The following is a 17113-nucleotide window of genomic DNA, read 5'->3' as shown; positions in this document are numbered from 1 at the left end:
TCTTTTTAAAATGTCACCTATCTTGAGTTATTTCTTAGAAGGAAAACATGTACACATACACAGATTTTTTTTTCCAGCATCTCTTTCTTGTTATTAGAATAATAGCAAAGAATAATTTCTTCAGTTGGTATATAACATGCACTGTCCGTGATAATTGGTGGAATATTTAAAATTGCAATTCTATACTTCTGAATATATTCTTTTACAAACTTAAATTGAAAACCTGAAGAGGAAGAGGACCCTGGTATTAAAATAAGAAGGCTTTGCTATAAGTGCTTATCGTAGTGACACTTGAATTATGTCACACTGAAAATGAAGTGGCATCCTATATATACTGAAGATGAGGCCTGGAGCAGGAGCCAGCAGACCTAAATCCTAGCCCCATTTTTACAAATAATTTGTTCCGTTACTGGATAAGCAGCTTAACCTCTTTGGACCTCAGCTGCAGACTGAAGGTTTGGAACAAATATCAAAAGTTCCTTATAGATGTATAATCGCTGAGAATAATAGGCATTATCTTCTAGTTGCATGCTTGATGGCAGGTTTTCCCTCACTTGTTTGTTCACTTAGGGAGCTGGAGACACAGCAGTAAGATGCAACCCTCCTCTCAGGAGCCTTTATGGTCCAATGCAGGGAGCCAGGCCCGGTGCTAAGAGTATTCTCATTAAATGTTAATACTGATGGAATACTTAGAAATGTCATGACATTTACTTAATTGGTTTAATATATACACTCCAAATCAAACTCAATCTGGGAGGAGTGCTCATTCTAAACCTAATGATGTTTGCCTTTTCTTTTGATTTTAGGAGCTTATTTAATGAAAAGTGCCATAGACTGAAAAACCAGACATGAGGGTAGCAGGTAAGATATTTAATTCAGTAGAAATAATTCTGCTTTGTGTGTAACCTGTTTGTTTAGTAATGACTAAAGGAGAGAGTAAATAATCTTTCTCTGTATTGAGTGTAAAGCTGAGATATAACAAATCATTGTTATCTTCTTTTTTAAGTAGTTGCCAGATCACAAATTGGACATTTAGTGAATGTTACCTAAGTTTTTTGGAGCACTTTTATTGAAATTATTTATGCTAAATATTTTAAGTTATGGTTTTAATGTTCTTATACAGTAAGCTTATTTGCCTAATAGTATATATAAAATGTCCATATAAAGAATAATTTGGCAGCCTAGAAAGGCTGACTTTTGTTTTTGCTAGGTTCTAGCTTATTGAGAAAAATGAGTTGTAAAGTTTAAAAGCTTAACTCTTTCCTACGTATATACTTAATTAGAACTAGTGTATGTGAAGGATTCAGGAAAATGAGTTTCTGCTTAAGTGACTGTCTCCCTAGTTCAAGTTCAGTCTACATAAGTGAGGTTACGTGTAAGGACATCTGTTCTTTGGCAGCATAGCGAGGAAATTGAAAAACACCGTTTCATGTTCATAGTATTAAGGCAGTTATTATAAAACATTATAAAAAGGCAGATTCATAAGTAACTGGAGGGGCTGATGACCTCTTCCTGCCTATAGTGAAAATGGGTGACCCCTGCCCCTCCTCCAGCACAGCCGAGGCCCAGAAGAAGTGCACACTTTACATAGAAATTTCTAAGTGTATGCCCAACATAGGAGATAATTTGTAATTTCTCAAAATCAGGATGGTCTTTTGATTATCATCTTCTCACCAGCAAACAAAATATTCTTAAGAGAGCATCTCTTAGAAGTGCCTGAAGTTAAGGTGGGTGAATGAAGAATTCCTCTTGCCTCAGCCAGTTATATAGAACCAGATGCAGGTGATTAAACATCGTGATTATTAAACAAAGATAAAAGAGGATTGTTCACAAATGCTTTTGTGGAAATTTGGAAATCTGGATCTCTTGGTCATGAACTTACAAAAAACGTTCTTCTTTGACTAGCTGTACAATTGTTAAAGAAGGATAGTCCCAGAAAACCGAGAGCTTGTTTGTGGTTTAAAAAAACTTATTGTAATGTCTTTTCTTAAGTCTTTGAATACAACAGGATCAACTTTATGATTATGTGTCTCCAGATGATTTTAAAAGTACATTATTTAATTAAACATGGTCATTTGAAATAATTAAAGCAAATTGCTCCATCTCACATAATTCTACGTTCATTCGAGTTGAAACTAACTTTGTCACCCGGTCCATTTCTCTGATTCGGACAGTTATTACCAAGATTAATTGACAAGTAATTATTCACTGATTGCTTATTTTATTTTTGGCACTGTTCCTAGTATGTCTCTAGGGGACTGCCTTGAATGAATGAATAAGTAAGATTAGCTGTTAGCTTATTTCTTTTAGACTAATTAATCTCTAATTTATTTATTTTTATTTTTATTTTTTTTTGAGGAAGATTAGCCCTGAGCTAACACCTGCTGCCAATCCTCCTCTTTTTGCTGAGGAGAACTGGCCCTAAGCTAACATCTGTGCCCATCTTCCTCTACTTTATATGTGGGATGACTGCCACAGCATGGCTTGCTAAACGGTGCCGTGTCCACACCCAGGATCCAATCTGGTGAACCCCGGCCGCTGGAGCGGAACGTGTGCACTTAACCACTGTGCTACCAGGCCGGCCCCAATTTCCTCTAATTTAAAAAAATACCCAGTTGGTTTGAAATATCCTTATAGCAGTTATTCTTACAGTGAGGCATCAATGTCTAAAGTTTGTGCTTTTTGGTTTGTGAAAAATAGAGACACTCAGATTAGTGCAGTCCCTGGCTTGATGGGAGAGGGAATCTCATGGAAAGTCAAAAATGGGAACTGTGGCTTGCTGTGGTTAGGCTCCTCCAAGTCCAGAATTGGATGGTGGCCTGCTCTGGAGGAGACCCTTATAAAGGGTCTTAGAAGTTCCAGAACTCTGCATTATCTAAGCTCTGCTACTCTTCACCTGGCTGCTCCTCTCAGGGACCATCTGCTTGTTCTATTATCAGTTTCTCCATCTCTAACTTCTCTCTCCCTTAGAGCTTTTGTTTCTTCCCAGCTACTCTGATGGCCCAGCGTGAGTGAATAGGTCTTGGTTTGACTCAGTTCTACCACTGACTAGTTATGTGACCTTAGGCAAGTGATCTAAATTCTTGGCCTTGTTTTCTTTATTTGTAAAATGAAAATAATCTTTTTTTTTCTGCTGAGGACCCACACCCCTACTGTAACACCCCAGGGTATCTCTCTGAAAAGTAAGGGAGTTGGACTCTATTCCCTCCCAGCTCTGACTTTCTGAACATCCAGTCTGCTGAGGCTGCTGTGTGAGTGCTGGAAGATCTGTGTATCGGGAAAATGGACTTCAAAACCAAGAAAGTGATTGGCGCTCTTTGAGTGTTGATGGAAGGCTGAGAGGAACATACCCTCCTTCTGCCCTTTGGTGTCTGAAGAGTTCCCTTTTTCTGTGGGAACCCGCTAACCTTCTGCTTTTCCAGTGAATACATTTGCAACTTTAATATTGCATTCCTGAGAATTTGCTTGGTTCATTAAAAAAATGATTTATGGTGATGGGGGTTTTTGCTGCTTGGTTCCCCCATGACAGACACCTGAGTATGTGCTGTGCTGCGGCGACAATTGAGAAGGGAGCCCACTCCTCTCACAGTCACCACCCATCAAAGCCCCCTGTCTTCCTGCCCCAGATGAATTGTGCTGTAACCAAGACAGTGATGATATAATTCCAGCCAATACATTCGCCTTTAAAACCTTGATTTAATAAAGCCCACGTGGATATGACAAATGGCTGGTGTGTAATTTTGGTTATCAGAATATATGCCCCAATAATCCAGTATATTTCTTAACCTCATATAGTTTAATGGGAGCCAGTATGAATTTCCTTGAAACCTGATATACCATAACTTGTAGCTAAACTCTGGAAATGAACTAATGTCACCTCAGGGCTACAGATTTCCCAATATCATCTGTGTTGAGCTGTTAGAAATCAAATAGTCTTCTCTTTTTGGGCGGAGTGTGGGGATGGTGGTTATCCTGAGCCTCTTGTTAGAGCTTGTTGAGTACTGTCAGTCCTTAGTGTGTGAAGGAGCACATGACGCTTGAGAGGGGTGAGGGCACCATCATGGCACACTCTTTGCCGGTCTTCCCTCAGAGAAGATTGTCTTCTCACTCTCTTTTTAAATTCAATTTATTTAAACTCAAAAAACAAACAAAAGCAGTTCACCCATTTCTCTCAACCTCCCATCCCCCACCTCTGGCAACCACCAATCTGTTCTCTGTATCAAAGAGCTTAGCTTTTTTACTTAATTTTTTTGAGAGTCCACGTGTAAGAGACATCAAACAATATTTGTCTTTCTCTGTCTGACTTATTTCACTTAGCATAGTACCCTTGAGGTCCATCTGTGTTATCATAGATGGCAAGATTTCGTTCTTTTTATGGCTGAGTAATATACACACACACAATGGAATATTCCATTAGAGTGTATATATATTCCATTCCATATATATTTCCATTCCAGTGGAATATATGTACACACACCACAATTTCTTTATCCACTAGGTTATTATAAATAATGCTGCAATGAACATGGGGTGCATATATCTTTTTGAATTAGTTTTTTTGTTTTCTTTGGATAAATACCCAGAAGTGGAATTGCTGGGTCATATGGCAGTTATATTTTTAATTTTTGAGGAACCTCCATACTGTTTTCCATAGTGGCTGTACCAGTTTACATCCCTACCAATAGTCCACAAGGGTTCCCTTTTCTCCACCTCCTTGTCCACACTTGTTATTTCTGATCTTTTTGATAATATCCATTCTAACAGGTAGTGAGGTGATATCTCATTGAGGTTTTGATTTGCATTTCCCTGATGATTAATGATGTAGAGCATCTTTTCATGTACCTGTGACCATCTGTATGTCTTCTTTAGAAAAATGTCTCTTCAGATCTTTTGCCCATTTTAAGTCAGATTTTTTTTTTGTGCTGTTGAGTTCTATGAGTTCTTTATATGTTTTGAATATTAGCCCCTTATCCGATAAATGATTTGCAAATGTTTTATCCCATTCAGTAGATTGCCTGAATGTATATATATATATTTATTAAAATAATATCTTGAAAATCTGTGCAAGTGAGATTATGCTTATAAAGCATTCAGCTCTATAGTAGGCACTAGGTAAATCGTGTATGTCTGTGTGTATTATATATGTGTATGGATGTATACATGTATGTGATATATATGTATAAAGCTTATTTAGTGTAAGTTCAGGTTTAGCTTGGTATAGAATTTACTCTAGAACTTTCATATAACCTTGATGTTTTTAGTTTAGTGTTTTTTTTGAGGAAGATTAGCCCTGAGCTAACTGCTGCCAATCCTCTTTTTGCTGAGGAAGACTGGCCCTGAGCTAACACCCGTGCCCATCTTCCTCTACTTTATATATGGGATGCCTGCCACAGCATGGTTTTTGCCAAGCGATGCCATGTCCACACCTGGGATCCGAACTGGGGAACCCGGGCTGTTGAGAAGCAGAACGTGCAAACTTAACCGCTGCGTCACAGGGCCGGCTCCTAACCTTGATGTTTTAATCATTTTAATATTTCAATCTTGAACAATGAAGGTTTCATATATATTTTAAGGGACAGGGAAAGGTTATCTGTAGTTGCACATGCCCATAATTTCTAGAAAATAAGATGTTAAGACTGTCATGTGATGTATAATCTTTAAGCCCTTGTCTTAAGTGGTGAAGGAGGAATATGCCACTTGTTACCGTTTGTCTATTTAGCAAACACTTGTGGAGAGTATTACTATGTATGAGGCACTCTGTTAGATCCTGTGGGGGGAAGAGTTCAAAGCCTCATGAATTTTGCACTCTTATGCACTAGAAACACTTGTAGTTGCTCTTGAAAACAGGAAGCACAGTTTTTGGAGGAGAGAAGGTAGGAAACAGAGGAAGTGTGGGGTTAATTAGTTTGGTAGTTAGGCTTCCTCGTTGCCACCTCATTTCTATATTTATAGAGTATTTCTAAATAGAAATGAGTAGCTCTGAGAAATTAGTGCTTCTCAGCATCATCAGCCTTTCTGAGCATTATTGGTTCATTTCCTTCCCTCGTCTAAGAATGTAGTCCTAATCTTTTTAGGTTTATGAAATTAGAATGAACGTAGTGCTTTCTTAATCTTCCTTACCCAATAAGTTGAGTTTTGGTAGGTTTTCAGGAGACTGTCATAAGTGAGTGTTAGAATCGAGAGCTGTACAAAGCACTGGGCTCTGCCAGGATCCCTGGACCCCAGTCCTTATGCTGCGCTAATTTACCTGTAATCTTGGGTGGTTGCCTCACTTCTGGGCTTTTGTTTCCATAAGGATAGTGAGATGACTGCTGATCTCGTCTACCTCTTTTAGATCAATATAAATTAAACTTTTGGTGAGAGAGGGGAATGGGGATTGTACAATGTTAATATTGTTCCCGAATAACTAATGAGATGACTCTAAGATCCTAAGGGTAAGAGGAAGATGTTTCTTTCCTGTCATTTTCCATTTCCTTTCCTATCTTGCCCTTTTTCTGTCTTAGATTTGCTTAGCTATAGAGAAAGAGAACAAATATGTTTCATATTAAGCAGTTAACTAGTTAAAGTTAGCTATTTGTAAGGCACTCAGAAATGGTTAAAGATATAAACAGACCTTATCATGTAGCCACATTATGAAGCATATGTGATAGGAGCCAAATTAAGTCCTCTGGGAGTTGAGAAGACCCGTCTTAAACTAGGTATTAAGTATGAGGAGGAGTACTTTTGTTCACCATCCCAGGAGCGCTTGTGTAGCTCCAGGAGAGATGTTGGTTGGTGAGAGGACAGTAGGCCTGCTACATTTCACTGGAGGACTCCTTGCTTAGTGGACATCCTGCTCTCTTGCCTTAGTATCTCCAGAAGGTCCAGCGTTTTTGCATCATCCCTGTATAGTATTGCCCTTTATATTTGAGAAGGGTTAGGAATGCATCATCCAACATACTTGGTGGTGGTGTTCCATCAGCCATCATACTTTTGTATAGTTGGCCAGCAACTGATGGCAGGTCATTCTTCTAGATGTAAAACAGACATATAACTCAAGCAGTTCCTTGGCTAGATTGCTAGTCAATCTGATAATTCTTTCATCAGGAAAATCCCTTGATGGATTGTTGGTACAATTTTTGTTTTAACTTAAGTAAAATTAAGATCCAATAGATAAAAAGTAGAAATCTATTAGTCTTAAAACATGTTTTTCTTATACACTTACATTTTGTCATTGAAATACTATATAATACAAGTTCTTTGGGCTCATAAGCTCATGCTGAGTTATTTCTGCCTTTTATCTAGGTGCTGCAAAGTTGGTGGTAGCTGTGGCAGTATTTTTACTGACATTTTATGTTATTTCTCAAGTATTTGAAATAAAAATGGATGCAAGTTTAGGAAATCTATTTGGTAAGTTTCATTTTCTTTTCCCTTTCTTTAATCTTATTTTTGCTGTGATTGTCTTTTAAATTTTTACTGGTGATCAACATTGAGTCACTCTGCTGTTCAGTCTGTCTAGAGAAGAAAATGTAATTATATTGGTAAGTGTGGTTCATTAAAATGTTCTAAAGTACACAATAGAAAGTCTTAGAATTAATTCAGTGTAAAGCATCAATCTTCTATTCAACATTTTGAATATTTAATGGGATCTGTTTTATACATGCTTAGAGACATTAATCATAGCCTTCTAAATGTGCATTCTAGAAGATATCACACCCTTCTAGAAAACTTGAAACCAAATCTAGCCCTCAGTTAGCAAGTGATTAGGAGTCATAATAATGCATTTTAAATGCCAGCCATAGAAATCCATCTTGTTTTCCTACCTTTATTTTCCTTCTGCAACATTTTTCTTTTTACCAATTTATTTAATGCTATGTTGTAAACATACTATTGTAAGCTACCTTAACTCAGTTTTTAACAGAATCTTTAAGTTAATAAAATAAGTTACCATTTGAAATGTATGGATAAGCTTTGGCTGAAGCATCATTTAAGGTATTAAAAGATTACACACGAAAGGTGAGACTAGGAAACCGAGAAACAGTATTTTGATGTAGTAGGCAGGAATTGGGTAAAACAACTTTCAGACTCTGGAATAGTCAATTTTGCTTTCCTAAATTAATATTTGGGAGGGATCCCCAGACCTAATTCACTCCCTCTCACATCTAGTTTCAAGACTCCCTCAAACTGGTGCTTCTCAAACTTTAATGTCAAAGGAGTCACCAGGGAATCTTGGTCAATGCAGATTTTGATTCAGTGTCTGGGATGGGATCTGAGACTGCGTTTCTAACAAGCTCCCAGGTGATGCTGAGGTTCCTATCCATGGACCACCTACTGAGTATCAAGGCTTTAGGCAAATCTGATATATAGTCATCAATTTCTGTATAAACATTTTCAGGTGACTTTTCTTACAATGACTACTTAAAAGCACTTCCTTGTATGGCTCTGAACTCTGCCTTTTACATTCCCAAGTAATTTCAATCCACTGATCTTCCTTCTACCTGCTGGAGCTCCCTTCAACATTAATGATCCCTCAAATAGTTAAATTGGAGGCATATTCCTTCAGGCGATCTTTTTACGAATTCCCATCTTTTTAAGTTGAGGAATTCCCCTTTCGATCATTTCTCTTAATGTACTGGTTATTCTCCTCCTGTACCACCTGTTTTTCAGCACCCATCTTAAAATGAAGTATCCAGGATCCAGCACAGAGTAGTTCCTGCAAAGTATAGTGAGACTTGACTTGCCTTCTTCTATGACTGTATACTTCTCTTACTGTAAAGGGGCCAGCCAGGTGGCCTTTGAGAAGGCAGCTGATTTCAGTTGAATGATGGGGCAGGCATGACATTGAAGGCATTGAGGGCTTGTTGAGTGTTGCTGTGGAAACCATGTGTATAATTAAGTCTTCTAAGAAAGGTTGATGGTAAGGGAAGAAGATTATGGGATGGTAGCTTGAGGCTGAAGCAAGTTCAGCATTTTTTTTCCTAAGTAATGGAGAGACTTTCACTTGTCTATCGGCCTTGGGCAAAGATTCAGTGAATGACAAATTGGTGGGAAGAGATTGAACAGACATGAAAAGATGGATCCTTGAGGGAAGGCAGGCAATAGGACCATTGATACAAATAGAATAATTACTCTGGGGAAAGATCCACTGTTTTCAGAGAGAACGATGAAGGATGAAGCCACAGTGTCCGGCCTAGTTTGCATCCAGATCTCTAGACTGGACTGTTTCTGTAAACATCACAGGGATGTCGCTACATGTGTTTCTTATCTTTGATGTCTGCCTGTCTCACCACTGCCAGAGCGATTCTCTAGAAACTCATGAACCTGTAGTACTTCCAATTATTGGACAGGAAAATCTGAACTCCCTACTTAGGCTGGCCCTCAAACCCGCCTAACCTGCCTCTGCCTTTCTCCCCTGTTCTCCACCCTCCCCACCCCATGCCTCACATTCACAGGGCCCATTGGCACTCACAAACCCTGTCCTTTCATACTTTGGTCTTTGCTCATGCTGATTCCCCACCCGGCACGTCCTTCTCATCTCCCCTTCGTCAGCTAATCCTTCTCATTTTTTTCAAACTGCATAAATGCTCCTTCTTGAGAGAAATTGTATTTGAACCTCCCTCTTTCCTTAATAGAATGTGTTACTCCTTTTTCTGAATTGTTTGTTTTAATGCATAGTGTTAATATCTTAATTTGGCACTGATTAATTACATACTTACACGATAGAATTTATTTTCTTTTACTCTTTTTCAAGTATCCATCTCCCCTTACTGGAGAATGAATTTTCAGGGCAATAATATCTTGGAGCTTCACCCAGCATCTAGCACTAGGCCCTGTAGGTAGTATTGCCAATTGAATGGAAGATGAATGTAGGTAATTAAGAATTAGGATTTTTTTACGTGGAGAGGAAGAGTATTTGCAAAGTGGGATTCATTTAAAGCTGCATTAGTTGAAAAGCTACGGTTGTCAGCTATGAAAAACACTCAGCTACTTCAGCTAGGATAGTTGTCTTTCCTGGCTTTCATTTTGACTTTTCCTAGTTTTAGGAACCTGCAAGGTTTTACTGTGTGTCTTTAGCTGTTTGATTTAGGCATTCTGGTGGCAGATGGTTTATTTTATTGTCACAACTGAAGTAGTAGCACATGTATCCGCCAAACCTTATTAGATTCCAATCTATTGAACGGGTAAAAATTTAACTTATATGGTTAAATTTTCGCTTTTATTTCAGAATAATTGAGCAAAGATGAATATATTGTTGTCTTTACCATTCATTTAACATCTAACTTAATTTACGAAAGGGTAATAAGTTTAACTCGACATTAGGATTGTTTCTATAATAAGTATCTTAGGGAGATCCGTGAGATTTAATTATAGTTCTTTTGGTGGTAAGTTTTCCATTTTTTCAACTTTTTGATATATAAATTACTTGGTAGTTTCTATAAATTTAAATTCAGGTTGATTGTCTAGTACTGTTTTAGAAAAAATAAAGTGAACTTATTTTTGGAAAAGAAGAATGAAAAGTTTTGCCCATAATTAGTAGTTGAAATTACCAAAATAAATTGTGATATTTTTTAACACAATTTTTTACCAAAAGATTTTATTTTGAGATAACTGTAGATTCACATGGATTTGTAAGAAATAATACAGAGAGATCTTGCATACCCTTTACTCAGTTTCTCATATTGTTAACATCTTACAAAACTATATATAGTGTCCCAAGTAGGCTATCTACCTAGGTACAATCCACCATCCTTAGTCACGATTGTGATTTAACATAGCATTAGTTTTCAGTGTGGATACTTAACAACCAGTAAATGTACTGAACGCAGTTCAAATTACTTTTGCATATATTGCTGTCGTAAATACTTAATGTTCTATTGAGTTGATTTATTTTTACCCTTTCAAATTGAAACCATTGATAAATAGTATAGACATAAATAACTTGGCACATTATCAAAAACTATTTTATACTTAAAAAGTACAAAATAGTTCTGATTTCTTTAGCCTGACTTGTTGAAAGATATTCATTGATGAAACCAAATCAGAAATGTTTATTTGTTCCTTGAAGTGAAAAGTTGTATATTGAAAGAAATTGAGAATTAGAGCTGTCAAGGTAGTTTAAGGAACAAAAGTTGCACAAAGGAGGGATTTTTGTCTTCGGATGCTGTGCCTATACTCTTGGACAACATCCTGTTTTGCTTGTGTAAATTTACCCGTTTTGCCTCCAGATGTTAAAATTCTCAGAATTGCAGGCCTAGTAGAAGACTTTTGGTTTTGATGAATATTGGATAAAAATTAGTTTTCATCTGGAAAGAAAAGCCTTTCTCGAGAGTTTCTTTACCTTTGAGCATCTTCTCCCCTTACTGTTATGCAAATTAAATGGAGGTGATATTATTTGATTGAAAGCCTGATGATGAAGGGAAACTGGTTTTCCCAAAATTGTATCCCACTAAAGTTTTTTGAATTGAGTAGCATTTACTTTTTTTTTTTTCCGCATCTCTTAAGTTTTACAAGCAGATTCATTTGACCATTTTAGAGGCTCATCCCTGGTTTTCCTTCTGCCTCCATTTCTTCAGCCACACTCTTCCTCTGAGCATTGTTTGATTGTTGATGTCTCTCAGATCCTCTCCTCAGCCGTCTTCTCACTTTAAATCTTCTCTTTGGGTGGCCTCATCATTTGCTGATTTTTCCAGTTTGTATCTTCATCCCGGATCTCATTTACAATTGGCCTCTGGACTTTTCCACTTGGATTGTCTCCAAGTATCTTAAAATGAACAGATCCAACACAGAACTCATCATCCATCCCTTGCCCCATCTCCATTTCCTCACTAGATTATAAACATCTTGAGAGCAGAGATGGTGTTTTTGTTCATTGGCTCATGTGAATGAATAAATGAAGGCTTCTAAAGCCAAATGTCTGAGAGAGAGACTTGATTCCTCCCTTTGCATCCTCTCTCCCTCTCGTCCATTCCCAAGTCTCTTCAGTGATACTTCCTTAGTTGTTCTGAACCTTTCTACTTCTTTCAAACCCACGGAAACTATCTTTGTTTGGGCTGCTACCGTTTTTACCTGGATTACTTCAGCAGCGTCCCTGTCCTTGTGTACTTGTCTGAAGTCTTGAACCCTCTGCAGTTTGTCTGTACTCTTCACTCAGAAGGTTATTCCAAAAGCTCCCTATCCTGGCTCCCCATTCCTAGCAGGACTAGCAGTTTTTGTTCATGTGTTCATGAGATCTCAGACATTACTTTTTTGGGGGTGGTACCCTGTGAGTTTGGGTGCTAGAATGAGATATGGCTTTGAAAACTAGCTCTGCCAATTACTAGCTATAGCTTAGAACAAATCAAACCAGTAAACCTCTCTGTTCCCAGTTTCTTTATGTTTCAGACAGGGATGATGGTCAAATCAATAATACATGTGAAAGTACTTGACCGAGTGTCCAGCCTATGTGAATGAGCTATGTTATATTACCCCCATTCTGATCCCGCTGTCTTCCCTGTATTCTGTTACCATAAGCCAGGTATACCAAAACTCCTGATTTGAGCAATGTTCCTCTGTAAGCGTCTTAACACTTGAGCCTGATAATACGTGTTTGTTCAGGACAAAGTGAAATTGAGAATTGCTAGTCTTCATGCTGCTAATCACTGGTTGCTGATCACTCTCTGAGCTTTCGTTTTCTCATTTACAAAACTTGAAAGCATTGGACCATTGATCACCAGAATTATTTTTTCCCTTACTTTTATGACATAATTAAGGAAACTGAAAGAATGAGCCCCAGAAATCCCAACACCCTAATTTACTAACCGATCATTTTTTGTTTCTTTCAAGTCCTTGCCTATCTGACTTTAGTGGTGCATAATATTCTGAGTGTTCTATAGAGTTAACAAGCCTTCATTTACTTGATTATTCTCCTCTTTTTCAACATTTGCATATTATTTTTCTTTTAAGTTTCTGTTCTTCCATTTGAGTACTGGACTTACAGGAAATTCCCAGTTATCTAAAATAGTACAGAACTAAAAACTATTTATAGTCAAACAGCTGGCAAACATTTATGACACTGAATGCTTATTAGCTAAATCAGGAAATGGCTGTCCCCCATACTATTGATGACCTGAATTGTAGTCTCCTGATTACAATTCAGATGTTAATGCTTTTAGAAAGCTCTAAGTGTAGATGGCCAGATTGAGATCTACTGCATTCAAGTTAAAGTGGATCAGAACGGTCTGGCTTCCTTGAACTGAAAAATTACAAAACTCCTAGTAATGACCTTAATGTTTTAATTACACCCAATACATTTCTATTTTAGAGAAGTTAAAGCTCCTGACCACCACCCCACCATCCCGCTTGTGCCCCACATCCATCTGGTGTCATGTCCCATTCCCGTTTCCGTGCTGCCCCTGGCCCCCCCAATCCCCATAGCCTAACTACTAAGAAAGGTTTATGTATGTTCTTCGGGGTTTTATATGCATACGTACACAACAGCATACAGCAGCAACAACTTTTAAACACCCTATTATTCGCCAAATATATATTTAAAGGCATTTAAAGGTAAGTGGTAGAGTAACTTTCTGAATGAGATTTAGATTTATAATAACTAAAAATAAAAACAAAAGGTAAATATAAAATATTCTATCAATGATAAAATACTACCCTCTATGACTCCTCTATATAATTGTTTATAGTGAGTTATGTAGCCTAAAGTTACTTTCTCACTTTTTTCTCTAAAGCAATGTTTTATTTCTTGTATTTTATAGGCCTATTAGCTCTAAATATGTTTAAAATGTGGATACTTGCCAATTGTGTTATTCCTTCTAACAAAGATAATTTCTTTTTCTTAGCAAGGTCAGCATTGGACACAGCTGCACGTGGTAAGTATTTCATCTCAATATTTTGCAGATGGTTTGTTCTGTTTTATCTTAGGCATATGAGAACTTATATTTGAGGAATGGAGATAGTGTAACATGAGCAAAAACTGATTTAGAAGTTGCTTTTTAAAGTTATAAGGATGTTATCTGATCGGACAGCCCAGTATTCTTGGTATTTATTTATAATGGATATATTGTTTCATTAGTGTTTTTTTAGCTTCGGTACTCTAAGTACAGAAAGGTTGTAAAGGCAGAATTCCTAGTTAGAACTAGTACATGAGCAGGTATTCAGTGGTGCATTGGGCATTTTCCTGGTCCTGGAGGTAACCGTTGGTGTGCATATATGGACTAGAAATGCAAAGTAGCAATTCAAAGCCTACCCCCATCCTGAATTTTAAAAACAAACTAAAAAATAACTAGATAAGGTATATTTACCCTCATCAAGATCATATTACCTCAGAAAAAAAAATCCTAGCATGTATTTTAAGACATATGTATCTTGATGTTTTACATAATGCCCTTTGTGGTTTGAGATATGAAACAAACTGATTGTAGAGTCCATTAATATTGTTTTTTTAAAAAATATATATCTTTTCTCCCCCAAAGCTACTAAACCTCCCAGATATAAATGTGGGATCTCAAAAGCGTGCCCTGAGAAGCATTTTGCTTTTAAAATGGCAAGTGGCGCAGCCAATGTGGTGGGACCCAAAATCTGCCTGGAAGACAATATGTAAGTATTTATTGATGTGGAAATGTAAGGTGTACTATTAAATTATAGCAAATTGAACCTGAGTTTAATAGATCTTTTGAAACTGTGTTGGGTATGCTTTTACTAAAGAAAAGAGATTTTAATTTTCCTTGAGCCATTTTTTCCCTACACATTTGAATCTTAAAAAGGTCTTGAATTTCATATTAAAGAGTAATATAAGAATACAGCGTCTATCTAGCTTTGTGTAGAGATGAGGAATTCCCCCTTGAGTTCTCTAGCTCTGTGCTGTCCCATATGGTAGCCATAGAAACATTTGGCTATTTACTTTTGATCCTTAAATCATAGGGGAAAAGTCAATTCATTGAAATTAGTTAAAATTAAAATAGGTCAGTTCCTCAGTCACACTAGCTGCATTTCAAGTGCTCCGTAGCCACATATGGCTGTGCCTACCGAACTGAACAGCACAGAAAGAGAGCGTGCCATCACTGCAAAAAGTCCTGTTGGACAGCCCTGCCCTAGATAATGAACACTATCTTACAAACCAGCATGTTTCGTTTTAAATATTTGAATGCTGCTTGTTGAAGTGTGAAATAATCCAGTAATAACCCCAAGTCTTGTGGCACAGAACAGCTTGCCACTAAGCTGAGTGTTTTCCTATATTGAGACGCTCTACAAAATACAGTTTTTAGGTTTTGCAGTCTCCTACCTCATTACCGACTGTCACTTGTCACTTGTCACTTGAAATTCCTGCCTCTGAAGTCAAATACCTTATTTTTATTTGGTTGCTTTTAATCTGCCTTTGCCTAGAAAATAAGATCTATGAGCTTATTTAAACTTCATGTAAAATAACAAATATGCCATCAATTATGTAGAATAAAGAGTGAGGTAGTTTTACGGATAGGAGAACTGGGCAGTTTCTCCCTGCATTTTGTGTGTCTTTTCTGTTTAATATAGAAGCTCTTAAATTCTTATCCTAGCCCCATTTCAGTTAACTACGGGCAGTTATTTAGCCTCTTAGAATAACACTTTTCTTATAAAATTAAGGGCTTGAGCTAAGTGCTCTTTAAGGTCCCTACTCATTTCCTTTCTTTTCCCTCATGTGAATGATAACCTATTGTTAATTGTTGCCTTCTGATTTCTCAAAATGGTCCTGTTTTACTGAATTATGTAATAAAGCACTTGGATTTTGGAAGTTTGTGGATTTTATGTTAAATGATACCCTTCCCATTAACTTAGAATGTTCCTATTCCCCTTTTTCACCTTGTTTGATTCTAAGTGATGGGAGGAAAGTTCTCTTAGAATGCCCAGCCCATGGTAGATCGTCCTGAGACTTCCTCTGCCCTCTTGAAGCTTGGATGTTTTAAAGCGAAGAAGAGACCAAACTCTTTACTAGCAGGTTTTCTGTTCACAGATTATATAGGTCAAAAAAAAAAGAGAAGAGTATGTAGCCAGTGGAGTCTGGTAAAATAAGTACAGGGCTTGGAGACAGAGAATTTGGTTCTTGGATGGGGGAGTGTCATATAGAATTTGTGTTTCATTCTTTTTAACTATAAAATTGAGGCAGACCACCCATCCATCCTAATTTCAAGAATCATCCTGCCATTCCCAAGAGAGATTAAATAATTGATGGGATTTCATAGCTAGGTCTCAGGTCATGAAATCTGATCTCCAAAGAAGGGCTGAATACTTGGCCAGGGGATCTCCAGTGGAGAAACTGCTGGCACCAATTCACAGTCTAGTATGTTTTCCAGTACATTCTATTTCTGTATTGAAAGTTTTTCCAACAAAAATTTTAAAGTACGTGTCTGAATCTTCCTAGCATCATTCATTCACTCATTCAAGTATTTATTAAACATAGTTCCTGTTGTCATGGAACTTACAGTCTAATATGGGAGACAGATATTTAAGAAGTAAATGCAAATAAATAATTGCAAATTGTGGCACAAGCTGTGCAGAGCAGCAGGATCTCATGAATACTGATGGACGTGAGTGAGATGAGGTTGAGGGGTCCAGTTTTAGATCAAGTGGGTCAAGGAATAATTTCTCTAAGACAATGAGGTTTAGCTTGAAAATTAAAGGAGAAAAAGAAGACAGCAGGTGAGGAGTAGGGGAAGAACATTCTAGATAGAAGGAAAAGCATGCTCAAAGGCCCTAAGATGGGGAAGAGCTGGAGATAAGCGAATAAGGGCCAGGCCAGTAGAAACTTATGGGCCATGCAGGTAAAGAGATGAGATCTTTTTTCTGAGTGTGTTGAGAAGTTGTTGAAGGTTTTCAAACTCTGGACTGTCATAATTTCATTTACATTGAAAAAAATTTTCTGACTGCTGTGTAAAAATGATTAGAGAAGTATAGAGAGAAATTGGGAAGCCATTGCCAATTGCTGCCACAGCTCTTTAACACTGCCTCCCCATTGGTAACAGACTTTTTTTGCATGTGCACCCAGTAAAACATTATAAGTAGATACTAAAAATACATAAGTAGAAATTTTAATATTTTCCTGCATGCCCTCTGAGTACACACAGACTCATTTTTGAGACTACTAGTCCAGATCAGTGCTTCTCAGTGG

General features: G+C 37.4%; 1 protein-coding gene across 1 annotated transcript in view; it reads left to right on the top strand.

The window, feature by feature from the left end:
* Positions 1-17113, top strand: part of FAM3C (FAM3 metabolism regulating signaling molecule C) — a 49104-nt gene that overhangs the window by 12505 nt on the left and 19486 nt on the right. The window contains exons 2-5 of the mRNA XM_070616432.1: positions 807-861; positions 7285-7389; positions 13812-13841; positions 14445-14568. Coding sequence (XP_070472533.1) covers positions 849-861; positions 7285-7389; positions 13812-13841; positions 14445-14568 — 272 coding nt within the window. The 5' untranslated portion in view covers positions 807-848. The remainder of the gene's footprint in view (positions 1-806; positions 862-7284; positions 7390-13811; positions 13842-14444; positions 14569-17113) is intronic.

Source organism: Equus przewalskii, chromosome 4, assembly GCF_037783145.1.
Source record: "Equus przewalskii isolate Varuska chromosome 4, EquPr2, whole genome shotgun sequence".
Taxonomy (NCBI): Eukaryota; Metazoa; Chordata; class Mammalia; order Perissodactyla; family Equidae; genus Equus; species Equus przewalskii.
The sequence above is the reverse complement of the archived record's forward strand: the minus strand, read 5'-3'. Positions and strand labels throughout refer to the sequence as shown.